This window comes from Ovis aries, chromosome 3 (genome assembly GCF_016772045.2).
Source record: "Ovis aries strain OAR_USU_Benz2616 breed Rambouillet chromosome 3, ARS-UI_Ramb_v3.0, whole genome shotgun sequence".
Taxonomy (NCBI): Eukaryota; Metazoa; Chordata; class Mammalia; order Artiodactyla; family Bovidae; genus Ovis; species Ovis aries.
Window position 1 is genome coordinate 68,485,643 of NC_056056.1, and position 12,931 is coordinate 68,498,573.

At 35.5% G+C, this 12,931-nt stretch overlaps 1 protein-coding gene across 3 annotated transcripts in view; it reads left to right on the forward strand.

Moving 5' to 3' along the window:
- Positions 1 to 12,931, forward strand: part of PPP4R3B (protein phosphatase 4 regulatory subunit 3B) — a 53,306-nt gene that overhangs the window by 16,467 nt on the left and 23,908 nt on the right. For all 3 annotated transcript variants that reach the window (XM_004005937.6, XM_015094378.4, XM_060412169.1), the window contains exons 4-7: positions 900 to 1,523; positions 4,730 to 4,807; positions 6,152 to 6,268; positions 9,447 to 9,563. In XM_004005937.6, the coding sequence (XP_004005986.3) occupies positions 900 to 1,523; positions 4,730 to 4,807; positions 6,152 to 6,268; positions 9,447 to 9,563 (936 nt within the window). The remainder of the gene's footprint in view (positions 1 to 899; positions 1,524 to 4,729; positions 4,808 to 6,151; positions 6,269 to 9,446; positions 9,564 to 12,931) is intronic.

A 12,931-nucleotide genomic window follows, 5' to 3' on the forward strand; every position in this document is an offset into this window, starting at 1 on the left:
TCCTCTAGAGAAAAAAATACAGATGCATTAGTATATCCATCTACTTTTTTCTCTTAAGTTCTTAGATCTTTTTTCATGCGTTGCTTTGGTGAATTTGGAAATTCGTGGAACTTTGTCTATTTAGGATATTCAGGATGTTTTAAGGTGGAGAACAGAAGATTATTACACGATGGATTAGGAATTAGAAAAATTTATGAAAAGTCAAATTCTAAACTTTTTCTTTTAGAATAATTCACTAGAAAATTTGTTAGCCTTGCTTTTCTTCAGTCATAAAGCAGTCAACTTGAATCATACAGCAGTTCTTTATTCATTATGGTGTAATTTTTATCTAGATGTTAGAACCTTTGGAGGCTTTATCACAGATGTTAAATGAATGCCAGTTTTTGAAATAATAGATTTTTTTTTATTAGTCTGTTTATCAGTTTCAGACTCAGAGCAAAAGCAAATATTTTTTCAAAAATATTTTGAGGAAATCTTACTTTCTTATTCTTGAATAGACAAGGAGTTGGGTTTTAATTTGGTTTGAACTTAATAGTGTCCTTGTTAAGCCAGTGTGGTGGTGCTTTGTTATACATAATAATTTTGAGGACTGAGAGAAGAGTTAATTTCTGCAAAGTTCACTCCGCATTATCAAATATTGAGGTTATTAGGTATCAGAATTAACCTCAAGGTATAAGTTGGGAAATTTAGAAGTGAAATCATCTGCAATCAGCAGCTGAAGACTCAAATAACTGACTGTAAGCTAGTAATATTTCCTCCTCTACACTTCACTTTTAATTAACAATGTATTAGGATTAATTCCTTAAAAGGTATATTTACTTAAATTCAGTGGTGAGTGATTTGGTTTCCGAAATTTTGAATTCTTTTGTATTTTAAGGTAACCAGCTGTATATTTTTAGGTTCAAGGTAAGGATCCATCAGTGGAAGTCACACAGGACCTTATTGATGAATCAGAAGAAGAACGATTTGAAGAAATGCCTGAAACCAGTCATCTGATTGACCTACCCACGTGTGAACTCAATAAACTTGAAGAGATTGCTGACTTAGTTACCTCAGTTCTCTCCTCACCTATCCGTAGAGAAAAGCTGGCTCTGGCCTTGGAAAATGAAGGCTATATTAAAAAACTACTGCAGTTATTCCAAGCTTGTGAGAACCTGGAAAACACTGAAGGCTTACACCATTTGTATGAAATTATTAGGGGAATCTTATTCCTAAATAAGGCAACTCTGTTTGAGGTTATGTTTTCTGATGAGTGTATCATGGATGTCGTGGGATGTCTTGAATATGACCCTGCTTTGGCTCAGCCAAAAAGGCACCGAGAATTCTTGACCAAAACTGCAAAGTTTAAGGAAGTTATACCAATAACAGACTCTGAACTAAGGCAAAAAATACATCAGACTTACAGGGTACAGTACATTCAGGACATCATTTTGCCTACACCATCTGTTTTTGAAGAGAATTTTCTTTCTACTCTTACATCTTTTATTTTCTTCAACAAAGTTGAAATAGTCAGCATGTTGCAGGTAAGTAAACCGAGGTGTTCTTCACAATTCTGTTTTCAAATACGTAGTCACCCTAATAGTTAAGCTGGTGTTTGTTCCTTCTTTTTGAAATATTTATTTTGTTTGCTTTAAATGTACTATCAAACACTGAAAACAGGGCTTTATCTCATAGTTTTCTGTAGAGTCATTTATTAGTGTGATCTTTTATATTTCTAAATCTCCTGTCATGCAGCTGGAGTTTTTTTTTTTTTTTTTTTTTTTTTACTTTTTTCGCATTTAAAACATTGTGGTACAGTATATGTGACATAAAATTCAGAATTTTAATTTTTAAGTGTACAGTTCATAGTGTGTACATTGACAGTGCTATACAGTCATCACTACTATCCATTTCCCAAACTTTTCCATCTTAAACAGAACCAGCTGATTTTTAAAAATACCTTTTATGCCATTTTGTGAGACCTAATTATTATTGTGGGTATGTGTGACTGTGTGTGCTTAAAAAGATTCCCAGATAATTCAGATATGCAGCCAGGACTGAGACTAACTGATTTTATTCTGTTTCCTTGAACTGTATAATGGAAGTTTTATACCTCTAATGGTGAATGAGTCCTGGGTTTGGCATTTTGGTTTTGTGCGTGTGCCCATTTTTACATTGTTGCAGAGAAAAAAGTTTTGATTTCAGACTTTATAGGAGCAGCTCCTCTTTTCCCCTTAAGGTTTTGTTACCTAAAGTAGTTCAGTTCAGTTTAGTCGCTCAGTCGTGTCCAACTTTTTGCGACCCCATGAATCGCAGCACGCCAGGCCTCCCTGTCCATCACCATCTCCCGGAGTTCACTCAGACTCAACTTCCATCGAGTCGGTGATGCCATCCAGCCATCTCATCCTCGGTCGTCCCCTTTTCCTCCTGCCCCCAATCCCTCCCAGCGTCAGAGTCTTTTCCAATGAGTCAGCTCTTCGCATGAGGTGGCCAAAGTATTGGAGTTTCTACTTCAGCATCATTCCTTCCAAAGAACACCCAGGGCTGATCTCCTTCAGAATGGACTGGTTGGATCTCCTTGCAGTCCAAGGGACTCTCAAGAGTCTTCTCCAACACATGCACAACTTGACTTAGAATAATTATGATTTATTAAAAGCTTTTAAAGTGAAATGGTTAAGAAAAACTGAAATGATCTAAGGAAAATAGTTTAATTATTAATACTTAGAGAAGCAGGGATTTAGGGGGAGATTTCCCAGCTGTATTTATGATAGGCTTTAAGCTGTCATTCAGTAGCTCCCTTAATACATATATCAGAACAGAGTGCTTTTGTAGAATATTGTCAAGAATAATAGGGGCTTCCCTGGTGGTCCAGTGGGTAAAACTCTGTATTCCCAACGTAGGGGACCCAGATTCGATCCCTGGTCGGGGAGCTAGATCCCACAAGTCACAATTAAGAGTGCTCATGCCACAGCTAAGACCCAGCACAGCCAAATTAAAAAAAAAATTTTTTTTTAAATAATAGAGATCAGGGGAAGAAAATACTAGGAATCAGAAAGCATTCTTCTAGCAGACTGTAGTACTTGAAATTGCTTCTCTAATCCTTTATGGAGTTTTAGCTGTCAGCACACAAATAATGAATCCTATAAGAAGAATTTAAATGGGAAATAGCATTTATCAAAGAACTGGAACTATTTTCCAATGAAAACATTCTGAAAATAGTTAAAAATCTTTAGACAGGAAAGAAGGAGTTAATCTGGGAGCAATGCAGGAAAAGAATTTATAAAAGGTGTTAAGTTGAGATAAATGTGTACTTATTCACTAAAATCTAAAATATTGAGAAAGATAAATGATTTGAAGGATAAGTGATTTATACAGTTGCACTCTCTCAGAAGGTGAATGATTCAGACTTCCATACATAAAGTCCAAAGGGAATCAAATTAACGAAAGGAACACTTCTGAGTCAGTGAAAGGGGTTATTTGTCAATGATGTGTCTTTGAGTAGCACCAAAGGATATTTATTGGGAGAGCATATTACATTTTCCATAGTCATACCTAGTGCTTTTCATTCATTTTTTCATATATGTTCTACCTTGTTTCAGAAAGGCTTTAAAGAATTGATAGCTCTTCATGGGGGATTCACAGTAAGAAAAGGGGCAGGTATATTAGCTAGCGGTAAAGAACCTGCCAGCAAGTGCAGGAGGCATAAAAGACCCAGGTTCAATCCCTGAGTCTGAAGAGCCCCTGAAGGAGGGCATGCCACTTCAGTATTGTTGCGTGGAGAATTTGATGGACAGAGGAGTCTGGCAAGCCCCAGTTCATGCGGTCACAAAGAGTCAAACACAACTGAAGTGATTTGTACACAACATACTTAGTAGCTATATCCTTACTGTGTCATGGTTTGATTTTTATTATCAACCATGTGGTTACCATTATTATAAATAATTTTAGGTTATGTTCTTTTAATTAATTTAAATTATTTGAATAATATTTCATAAAAGTGAATTTTGAAGATTACTAAAGCTTAAAGCATGACTTTCAGCAGGTTTTGATGAAAATCTCTAAAGTGAATTTCAATATTCATGTCAGTTTTTTCCATTGTAATTTAATTGTTCATACTTATTCTAGAAAATTGGAAAATACAGGTGAGCAAAGAAGAAAATCACTTAAACTCCATTACCAAAAGATAATCACTGTTAGCATTTATAATCTTACCACTATCAGATTTCAGTATTCTGAAATTTGTAACAAATTTGTAACTCCCATTATTCTGATCCACTATGGACTATCACTATCAGATTTCAGTATTCTGAAATTTGTAACAAATTTGTAACAAATTTGTAACTCCCATTATTCTGATCCACTATGGACTAATAATGAAATCTTCAAATTTGTTTGAATTTTGTTTAAATTAAGCATAAATAAATAGACCCTGAACAGGAACTAGAGAAGCACTCAGTTAAAGTAAATAAAGTTTTCATGCATGCCCTTTAGAACATCGAATTTTTGTTTTTCAAATAGTTCTTTAGGGGTTTCTGATTAAATGTAAATGAGGTAATAATATATGTCTAGCTAATATTGAAAGGTATTGTCAAATTTTGAACCTTATAACATGAATATTCTGAAATTTTAAGTTTGTAATGAAACTGCTACTAGGTTTTCATCTACTTTTATTACAATTTTTAAAATCAGATAAGTGAGTATAACTTTATACTTTTGTTAATATTTCATAGTAATATTTCTTCTCATGTAGGAAGATGAGAAATTTTTGTCTGAAGTTTTTGCACAATTAACAGATGAGGCCACGGATGATGATAAACGACGTGAATTGGTAAGTTACTGAAATTCACACTCTTAAAGAGCACTTACTCTTTTGGCATACATAGCTTTTAATATTGAGCTTGTTAATTTAAGAGGAAGATTTTTATAATTAGTATAAAAAGGAACAGATGACCCTCGAGCAACATATGTTTGAACAATAGGAGTCCATCTAGACACAGATTTTTTCTTTTTCATTAGTAAATACTACAGTACTGCATGGTCCAAGGTTGGATATGGAACAATAGATATGGAGGGCCTGCTATAAAGTTACATGCAGATGTTTGACTTAGTGGAGGGTGGGTTCCCTAACCCCTTACTGTATTTAAATTATACTATAAAATGATTGTTCTCAATATTTCTAAAAATTATTATTTTTTATATCTTAGAAGTTTTTAGAGATATTTAACTTTCCCCCCAGTGAGGGAGTATGTGCCTTATAAATTATAAAATCAGGCATGTGGATTATGTTAGGACAGAACTACGAACTCATATATTTTTGTGGTTGTAGAAACATTATTGAGATGCTGTTTTTTTAAAAACAGGTAAGGAGAATCCTGGCAGAAACCAACACAATATTGTAAAGCACTTATCCTTTAATTAAAAATAAATAAATTTTAATAAAAAGGGAGAATCCTTCTTGAATAAATGATAAATAATTTGGCTCTTAGGGATGGTTTTATTTCAAATGTGTTGATAGGTTTTTGAGATATAAACCATCCATAGGGAAAAGAGAATGGTGACTACTGTTTACCAACAGTTTACCATTTTTTTAAACTTTATAGTCAGATGCTAAAGAAATACTGAAAAAGAATTAGAGGTTTCCTAGGAGAAGGCAGTGGCACCCCACTCCAGTACTCTTGCCTGGAAAATCCCGTGGACGGAGGAGCCTGTTAGGGTGCAGTCCATGAGGTCGCTAAGAATCGGACACAACTGAGCAACTTCACTTTTCACTTTTCACTTTCATGCATTGGAGAAGGAAGTGGCACCCCACTCCAGTGTTCTTGCCTGGAGAATCCCAGGGACGGGGGAGCTGGTGGGCTTCCGTTTATGGGGTCTCGCAGAGTCGGACACAACTGAAGCATCTTAGCAGCAGCAGTGTAAAGGGGTAATTTTATAAATGAAAAAAGTAATATGCCATTAATAAATAACTGTACCAAAGATGAATTGGCTGATTTGAAGTCAGGGTATCCTGGCTCCTCATAACCTAAAGAACATAGAAACCATGCTATAATAAATGGTAGCTGGGTTTTCAGGTCCTTGAGGTTTAATTCCACACTGGTAGTTCACATTACAGTTTGCCCCAAGGTTTCTTTTAATGTGTGTAGGCTTCTCACTATACTTTCTAACATTACAGGTTAATTTTTTCAAGGAATTTTGTGCGTTTTCTCAGACATTACAACCTCAAAACAGAGACGCATTTTTCAAAACTCTGGCAAAGTTGGGGATTCTTCCTGCTCTTGAAATCGTAATGGTAATTATATAGCTTCATTTCATGTTTTTGAAATTGAAAATTTGTATAGTTTTATGTTGTGGATGGGAAATAATTTATTATAGTAATGCATTTTGAATGTTTTAATTGTAATTCACTTGGTAGTGAGTCATCTTCAGATTTTTAATAACTTAAATTTATAATATTAATGTGTGATTCATATACTATGACTTCAAGTGAGTAAAAATCCCACGTTTTTACAAGACTATTATCTCTCCTATAACAAAGTTAAGTCTGTTTCATAGAAACTAATAAAATTCCTTTCCTTTTTAGACCAGTGAGTAGGGGGAAGGAAGATGACCAAGGGGGCCTGTGCTGCAATATGGGGTAGAGGGAATGATTTTCACACTTCAGTTTATATGAACTATATACAATGGCATTTATTGTATGAAAAATAAACAGATTTTAAACTATTAACTCATTTATTAATAACACATAGTTAACATAAATAACTTTGATGAACAAATAATTTTTCCAAAACAAACAAAATTTGGTGAGACGTGGCATTGTTATCACTTTTTTTGCCAGTCTCTTTGATGTCTGGCTTAATAGAAGATAGCTAGATTCTGGTAGCAGCTTCTGCATTTAATCTGTTATGATATCACACTTTATAGCCTCTGGAAAACCCCACTAGACTTCTGAGAGACTGGGAGTGAAAAAGGCCAGTAATACCTTAATACTTATTTTCATAAGTACTATGAAAAATAGTTCTACTCTAGTGCACTTTTCAAAAAGGTGTTATAACCCCCTTTTGGAGTTGTTAGACCCCTCCCCAGGATTCCCTGGGCCACACTTTGAGAACTGCAAACTTACGGAATGTTTTCAGAAAAACCTGGAGATTTTTAACTTACGAATCATATGTCCTTTCAGTTCAGTCACTCAGTCGTGTCCGACTCTTTGCGACCCCATGAATTGCAGCACACCAGGCCTCCCTGTCCATCACCTCCTCCCGGAGTTCACTCAGACTCACGTCTGTCGAGTTAGTGATGCCATCCAACCATCTCATCCTCTGTTGTCCCCTTCTCCTCCTGCCCCCAATCCCTCCCAGCATCAAAGTCTTTTCCAATGAGTCAACTCTTCACATGAGGTGGCCAAAGTACTGGAGCTTCAGCTTTACCATCATTCCTTCCAAAGAAATCCCAGGGCTGATCTCCTTCAGAATGGACTGGTTGGATCTCATTGCAGTCCAAGGGACTCAAGAGTCTTCTCCAACACCACAGTTCAAAAGCATCAATTCTTTGGCTCTCAGCCTTCTTCACAGTCCAACTCTCAGTCCATACATGACCACTGGAAAACCATAGCCTTGACTAGATGGACCTTAGTCGGCAAAGTAATGTCTCTGCTTTTGAATATGCTATCTAGGTTGGTCATAACTCTTCTTCCAAGGAGTAAGCGTCTTTTAATTTCATGGCTGCAGTCACCATCTGCAGTGATTTTGGAGCCCCAAAAAATAAAGTCTGACACTGTTTCCCATCTATTTCCCATGAAGTGATGGGACTGGATGCTATGATCTTCGTTTTCTGAATGTTGAGCTTTAAGCCAACTTTTTCAACTCTCCTCTTTCACTTTCATCAAGAGGCTTTTAGTTCCTCTTCACTTTCTGCCATAAGGGTGGTGTCATCTGCATTTCTGAGGTTATTGATATTTCTCCCAGCAGTCTTGATTCCAGCTTGTGTTTCTTCCAGTCCAGCGTTTCTCATGATGTACTCTGCATATAAGTTAAATAAGCAGGGTGTCAATATACAGCCTTGACAGACTCCTTTTCCTATTTGGAACCAGTCAGTTGTTCCATGTCCAGTTCTAACTGTTGCTTCCTGGCCTGCATACAGATTTCTCAAGAGGCAGGTCAGGTGGTCTGTATTCCCATCTCTTTCAGAATTTTCCAGTTTATTATGATCCACACAGTCAAAGGCTTTGGCATAGTCAATAAAGCAGAAATAGATGTTTTTCTGGAACTTTCTTGCTTTTTCCATGATCCAGCGGATGTTGGCAATTTGATCTCTGGTTCCTCTGCCTTTTCTAAAACCAGCTTGAACATCTGGAATTTCACGGTTCACGTATTGTTGAAGCCTGGCTTGGAGAATTTTGAGCATTACTTTACTAGCTTGAGAGATGCGTGCAATTGTGCGGTAGTTTGAGCATTCTTTGGCATTGCCTTTCTTTGGGATTGGAATGAAAACTGACCTTTTCCAGTCCTGTGGCCGCTGCTGAGTTTTCCACGTTTGCTAGCATATTGAGTGCAGCACTTTCACAGCATCATCTTTCAGGATTTGAAATAGTTCAACTGGAATTCCATCACCTCCACTAGCTTTGTTCGTCGTGATGCTTTCTAAGGCCCACTTGACTTCACATTCCAGGATGTCTGGCTCTAGATGAGTGATCACACCATTGTGATTATCTGGGTCGTGCAGATCTTTTTTGTACCGTTCTTCTGTGTATTCTTGCCCCTTCTTAATATCTTCTGCTTCTGTTAGGGCCAGACCATTTCTGTCCTTTATTGAGCCCATCTTTGCATGAAATGTTCCCTTGGTATCTCTAATTTTCTTGAAGAGATCTCTAGTCTTTCCCATTCTGTTGTTTTCCTCTATTTCTTTGCATTGATCACTGAAAAAGGCGATCCTTTAGGTACTACTTAATGGGGAAAAATCATTCAGGATCACTACCTTAGAAAACTAAGTTATGGAAAGAAATGAAAATACCCAGATTGTTTTCAAAAGCATCCTCTATTAAAAGAGTAAAAGAGAGACTCAGTTATTCAGGTGTAAACTGGCAAATCCAGGGCTAAAGACAGATTCTAGAAAGTTTTGAAGCCTTATCTGAGAGACATCATTCACATTTTTGCATTTGTTTAAATCAAGAATCTTCCTTCTTACCCCCCAAATTTTTTGCAGCATTTATAGAGCAGTGCTTTATAATCCTGTGCTCATTCTTTTATTTGAATTCTATGAATGTTTAGTTTTGTGGTGGTTAAAAAAAAACACACCTGGCTGACACTAATCATTAAGCTGCCTAAAGTTTTTAGTATTTGTAAAAGAAAATGATGAGAGAGGTGTGTATTTTGATTCTAGTACCATGTCTAAATCCAAAATACGTTTGACATAGATCTGGGAGAAAAGAGGGGGTCAACATTCTCCAAGTAATCTGATTCTCCTTTTATCAGGGCATGGACGATTTGCAAGTCAGGTCAGCTGCAACAGATATATTTTCTTATCTAGTAGAGTTTAGTCCATCCATGGTCCGAGAATTTGTAATGCAAGAAGCCCAGCAGAGTGATGACGTAAGTGGTACTGTTTTGGTTCTGTGTGAATTACCTATAGAAAAATGTTTGCAGACTGTTGAGAGGAAAGGGATATAACCATAATTTTAATCTTTTATAAAGAATAATTGGATTTCTAATCAGTTGTGACTTTGGCAAGCCCAGAATATATAGCAGTTGATGTGTTTATTGTTTAAAAAAAAAAAAAAACATTCAAACTAGTATTGAGATAGATTTAGTGAATCTAATGAAATGTAACTCTAAACCCTTAGGTCAAGGACTTTTCTAATATAACTTAGAAGTTGCTCTTGCTTGTTCAGATGTGTCTGTTATTTTAGTGAGGATGAACATTTAATAATGAAACCAGTGTTGTGTTTTCCACTACAAAAATGCCAAACTTTCCCCTTAAACTGTTTTAAAGACAAAATGAACATATGTTCATAATGAAGTACCTTTATATTAAATATATGTTAGTGTTAAGTAGAAAATAACTAAAATTTAATAATGTTTCTTCTTAAAGAACGTCTAGATTCCCAATTCTAATTTGATTCTTTTATGTTTTTGTTACTGTTAAATTAAACTATAGTTTTTTATGCGTTATTTTTAATTTCTTAATGTCTGTTTAGATTTTTGCATTCTATTTTTGTTAGATATTTCCAGTTTTTTAAGGCAGTTTTTAGAATCAGGACTAATGATGTTGTTCAGGTAGTAGGAAAGAAATAGAAGAAATATTTTGTATTAAGTATATTTTAAAGTTTAAATGATGCTAAAGCTGACTAAAGAAATACTTAGTTTGTTAATCGATTTACCATGTCACTGTTGATACCATCTTAGTGTCATTTTTATAAAAGGTAACTTTGAAACAAACACATCTGTTACTTCATCCTCAGTGATGCATGGGATTATGAGCATTCATCATAAAATCTCTAAAAACCTAGTAACTTAGAATTCTTAACTTAAATCTTTTATTTATGTTTTCATTAGAGATATTTCCTTGTTTACATTTAACTGATGCATGAGGCATGGGGAAGCAGTTACTCATTTTTAACATTGAAAAGTCCCTTTTTAATTTCTCTTTTTCTTGTAGTCACAGTCTTCAGTCTGATTTCCCTGAATTTTCTGAGGTCTAACAATTTTCCAGTTTAAAATTTCTGTTTACATCAAAATAAGTTAGCCCACAAATGAAGCTAAATTATTTTTTCTTTAATTTCCAGAATTAAGGAGTCTACATGCTGAATTCTATATTAAATTGGTGGTAACACTGAAGAAATAACTTACCTCTGTATTCAGTGTGCAGTTAATGTTTTAGTGCTCTCTCAAAATAAACGTACAACATTCAAACTTTTCTTTCTAGTACTATAGAGAAGGTTTGGTTTTAGCAACATGGATTACAGGATTAAAATGTGTTAAGATACAAGGAAATGTTAACGTTTTTACTATAGTCATTATATCTATACACAGATTCTGCACAGATTCTAATATTTTCTTGATCTTATCAGAAAGTGTCAGTGCAAATCTGTCATGTAAGTTTGTCATGGTTGCCACTTGACTAACACTGACTGTATAAAGTTGTGGATGATAAAATATATCTTAGCATCTAGAAGTTAAAAAGTTTTTAAGAAACCTTGGAAGCAGTGGAATAAAGTATGTTCTTTGTTTCCCAATCAGAAAACAGGGAGGCCAGCCAATTATCTGGATAATACCTAATTCCATGTGTAGATACCCAGAACTTTCCTTCTGTTGCTAATTATTTTCCTCTGTGGCTAATTATTTAAGAATTGAAAAAATCTTAAACCCACTTAAATGTACTTTAAAAACAAAAGTATGTATTTCTAAGAATACTATGACATTGGAATGTGATAAAACCAATAGAAGTATTGTTTCTCTAAAACTTGATTTAGAAACTGTTATACCAAGGCTTTGAAGCATCTCCCAGAAGCTGTAACTAATCTCACTCATGCTATTTAGATGAAGGGTGGCAGACTTTTCTTAAAGGGCCAAAAGGTAAATAAGACTTGGTGGGTCCTTTAGGCTCTATCGCAGCTAGTCAACTCTTCCTTTTTAGTATGAACCATCTATAAATGGTTTGAAAATGAATAGGTGTGGATGTGTTCCAGTAAATGTTTTATTGTAAAGCTATTTACAAAGTGAACAACCAGTCAGGTAGTTTGGTAGTTTAATGACCCCTGGCTTAGACTCTGGAATATTGCAAGTAAATAGTGGTGGCATTTGGAAGCTGGTTCTGAATTGAAGTTTCTAATTGCAAAGCTTCTCTGATAATATAAAGAGAAGTAAAACTCAGAGACCATGGTAGTAAAGCAACATTAATGGGATAGGAGTTACTAGGCCTCTCCTAAGACTACAAATTTAAGAGAGTATTCTCAAGAGTAGATTTTGGTGACCTAGCACTGGAATAATGTCACTGTGGTTACTCTTTAATGGCCTATTTTCAGATCAAGTCATAGTGTGACATCCAAAGAAGTGATTTTCCTGCTGTTTGTTTTAAATCTCCATTATTTTGCTAAAAGTTGCTTGATCTTGAGTTTTCTAGTGTGATAAATGCCATTGTTGGAGAAGCAGATCAAGGAAAATTAGATTTGTTTTAACCAGAAAAGAACTTTACCATGCAGTTAGAAATGCTGGCTTGAATTTTGAGAGTGGTCTGACTTTAATGACTGCTGAATTTTAGTTCCATTGGAGAAAACAGCATGGAAGAGTTAAAATACGGCCACTTACCTAGCTAGTTATTAGCTGTGCTGCCGTTAGAGGCTTGGTCCTTTAATTTAGCTGTTCCTCCTGTTCATCAAGTTTGCTAAGAAAATGAAGCCTGTTTAACAGACAGTGAAAGTGAAAAGTCACTCAGTTGTGTCCAACTCTTTGCAACCCCATGGACTGACTAATATAGTCCATGGAATTCTGTAGGCCAGAATACTGGATTGGGTAGCCTTTCCCTTCTCCAAGGTATCTTCCCAACCCAGGGATGGAACCCAGATCTTCCACATTGCAGGCGGATTCTTCACCCGCTGAGCCACGAGGGAAGCCCGTTTTACAGACAACTAGCTTATAACACTGGTAATGCTTTTAGCTCATTGATGAATGTTAAATTGTTCATTATATTAGGAATTATTTGTTCATTGTCTCAGCACATTGTTACTTTGAAGTGGGTTTAGTCATGCATTATAGGTAGACTAATTTTAATTGTTTGCTGAGGTGAGTGTACTTCTGGGATAAGACCATTTTGCTGTTCCATGCTACTCTCCACAACATAATCTCTAGCCACATGGTTAATGCCAGTTTTTTTAGAAGTTGATTTTTACTTAGTTTGCAGAATCCAGTAATTAATACTGATAATAATACCTAACATATATCATAGGGCTCATCTCATTTGT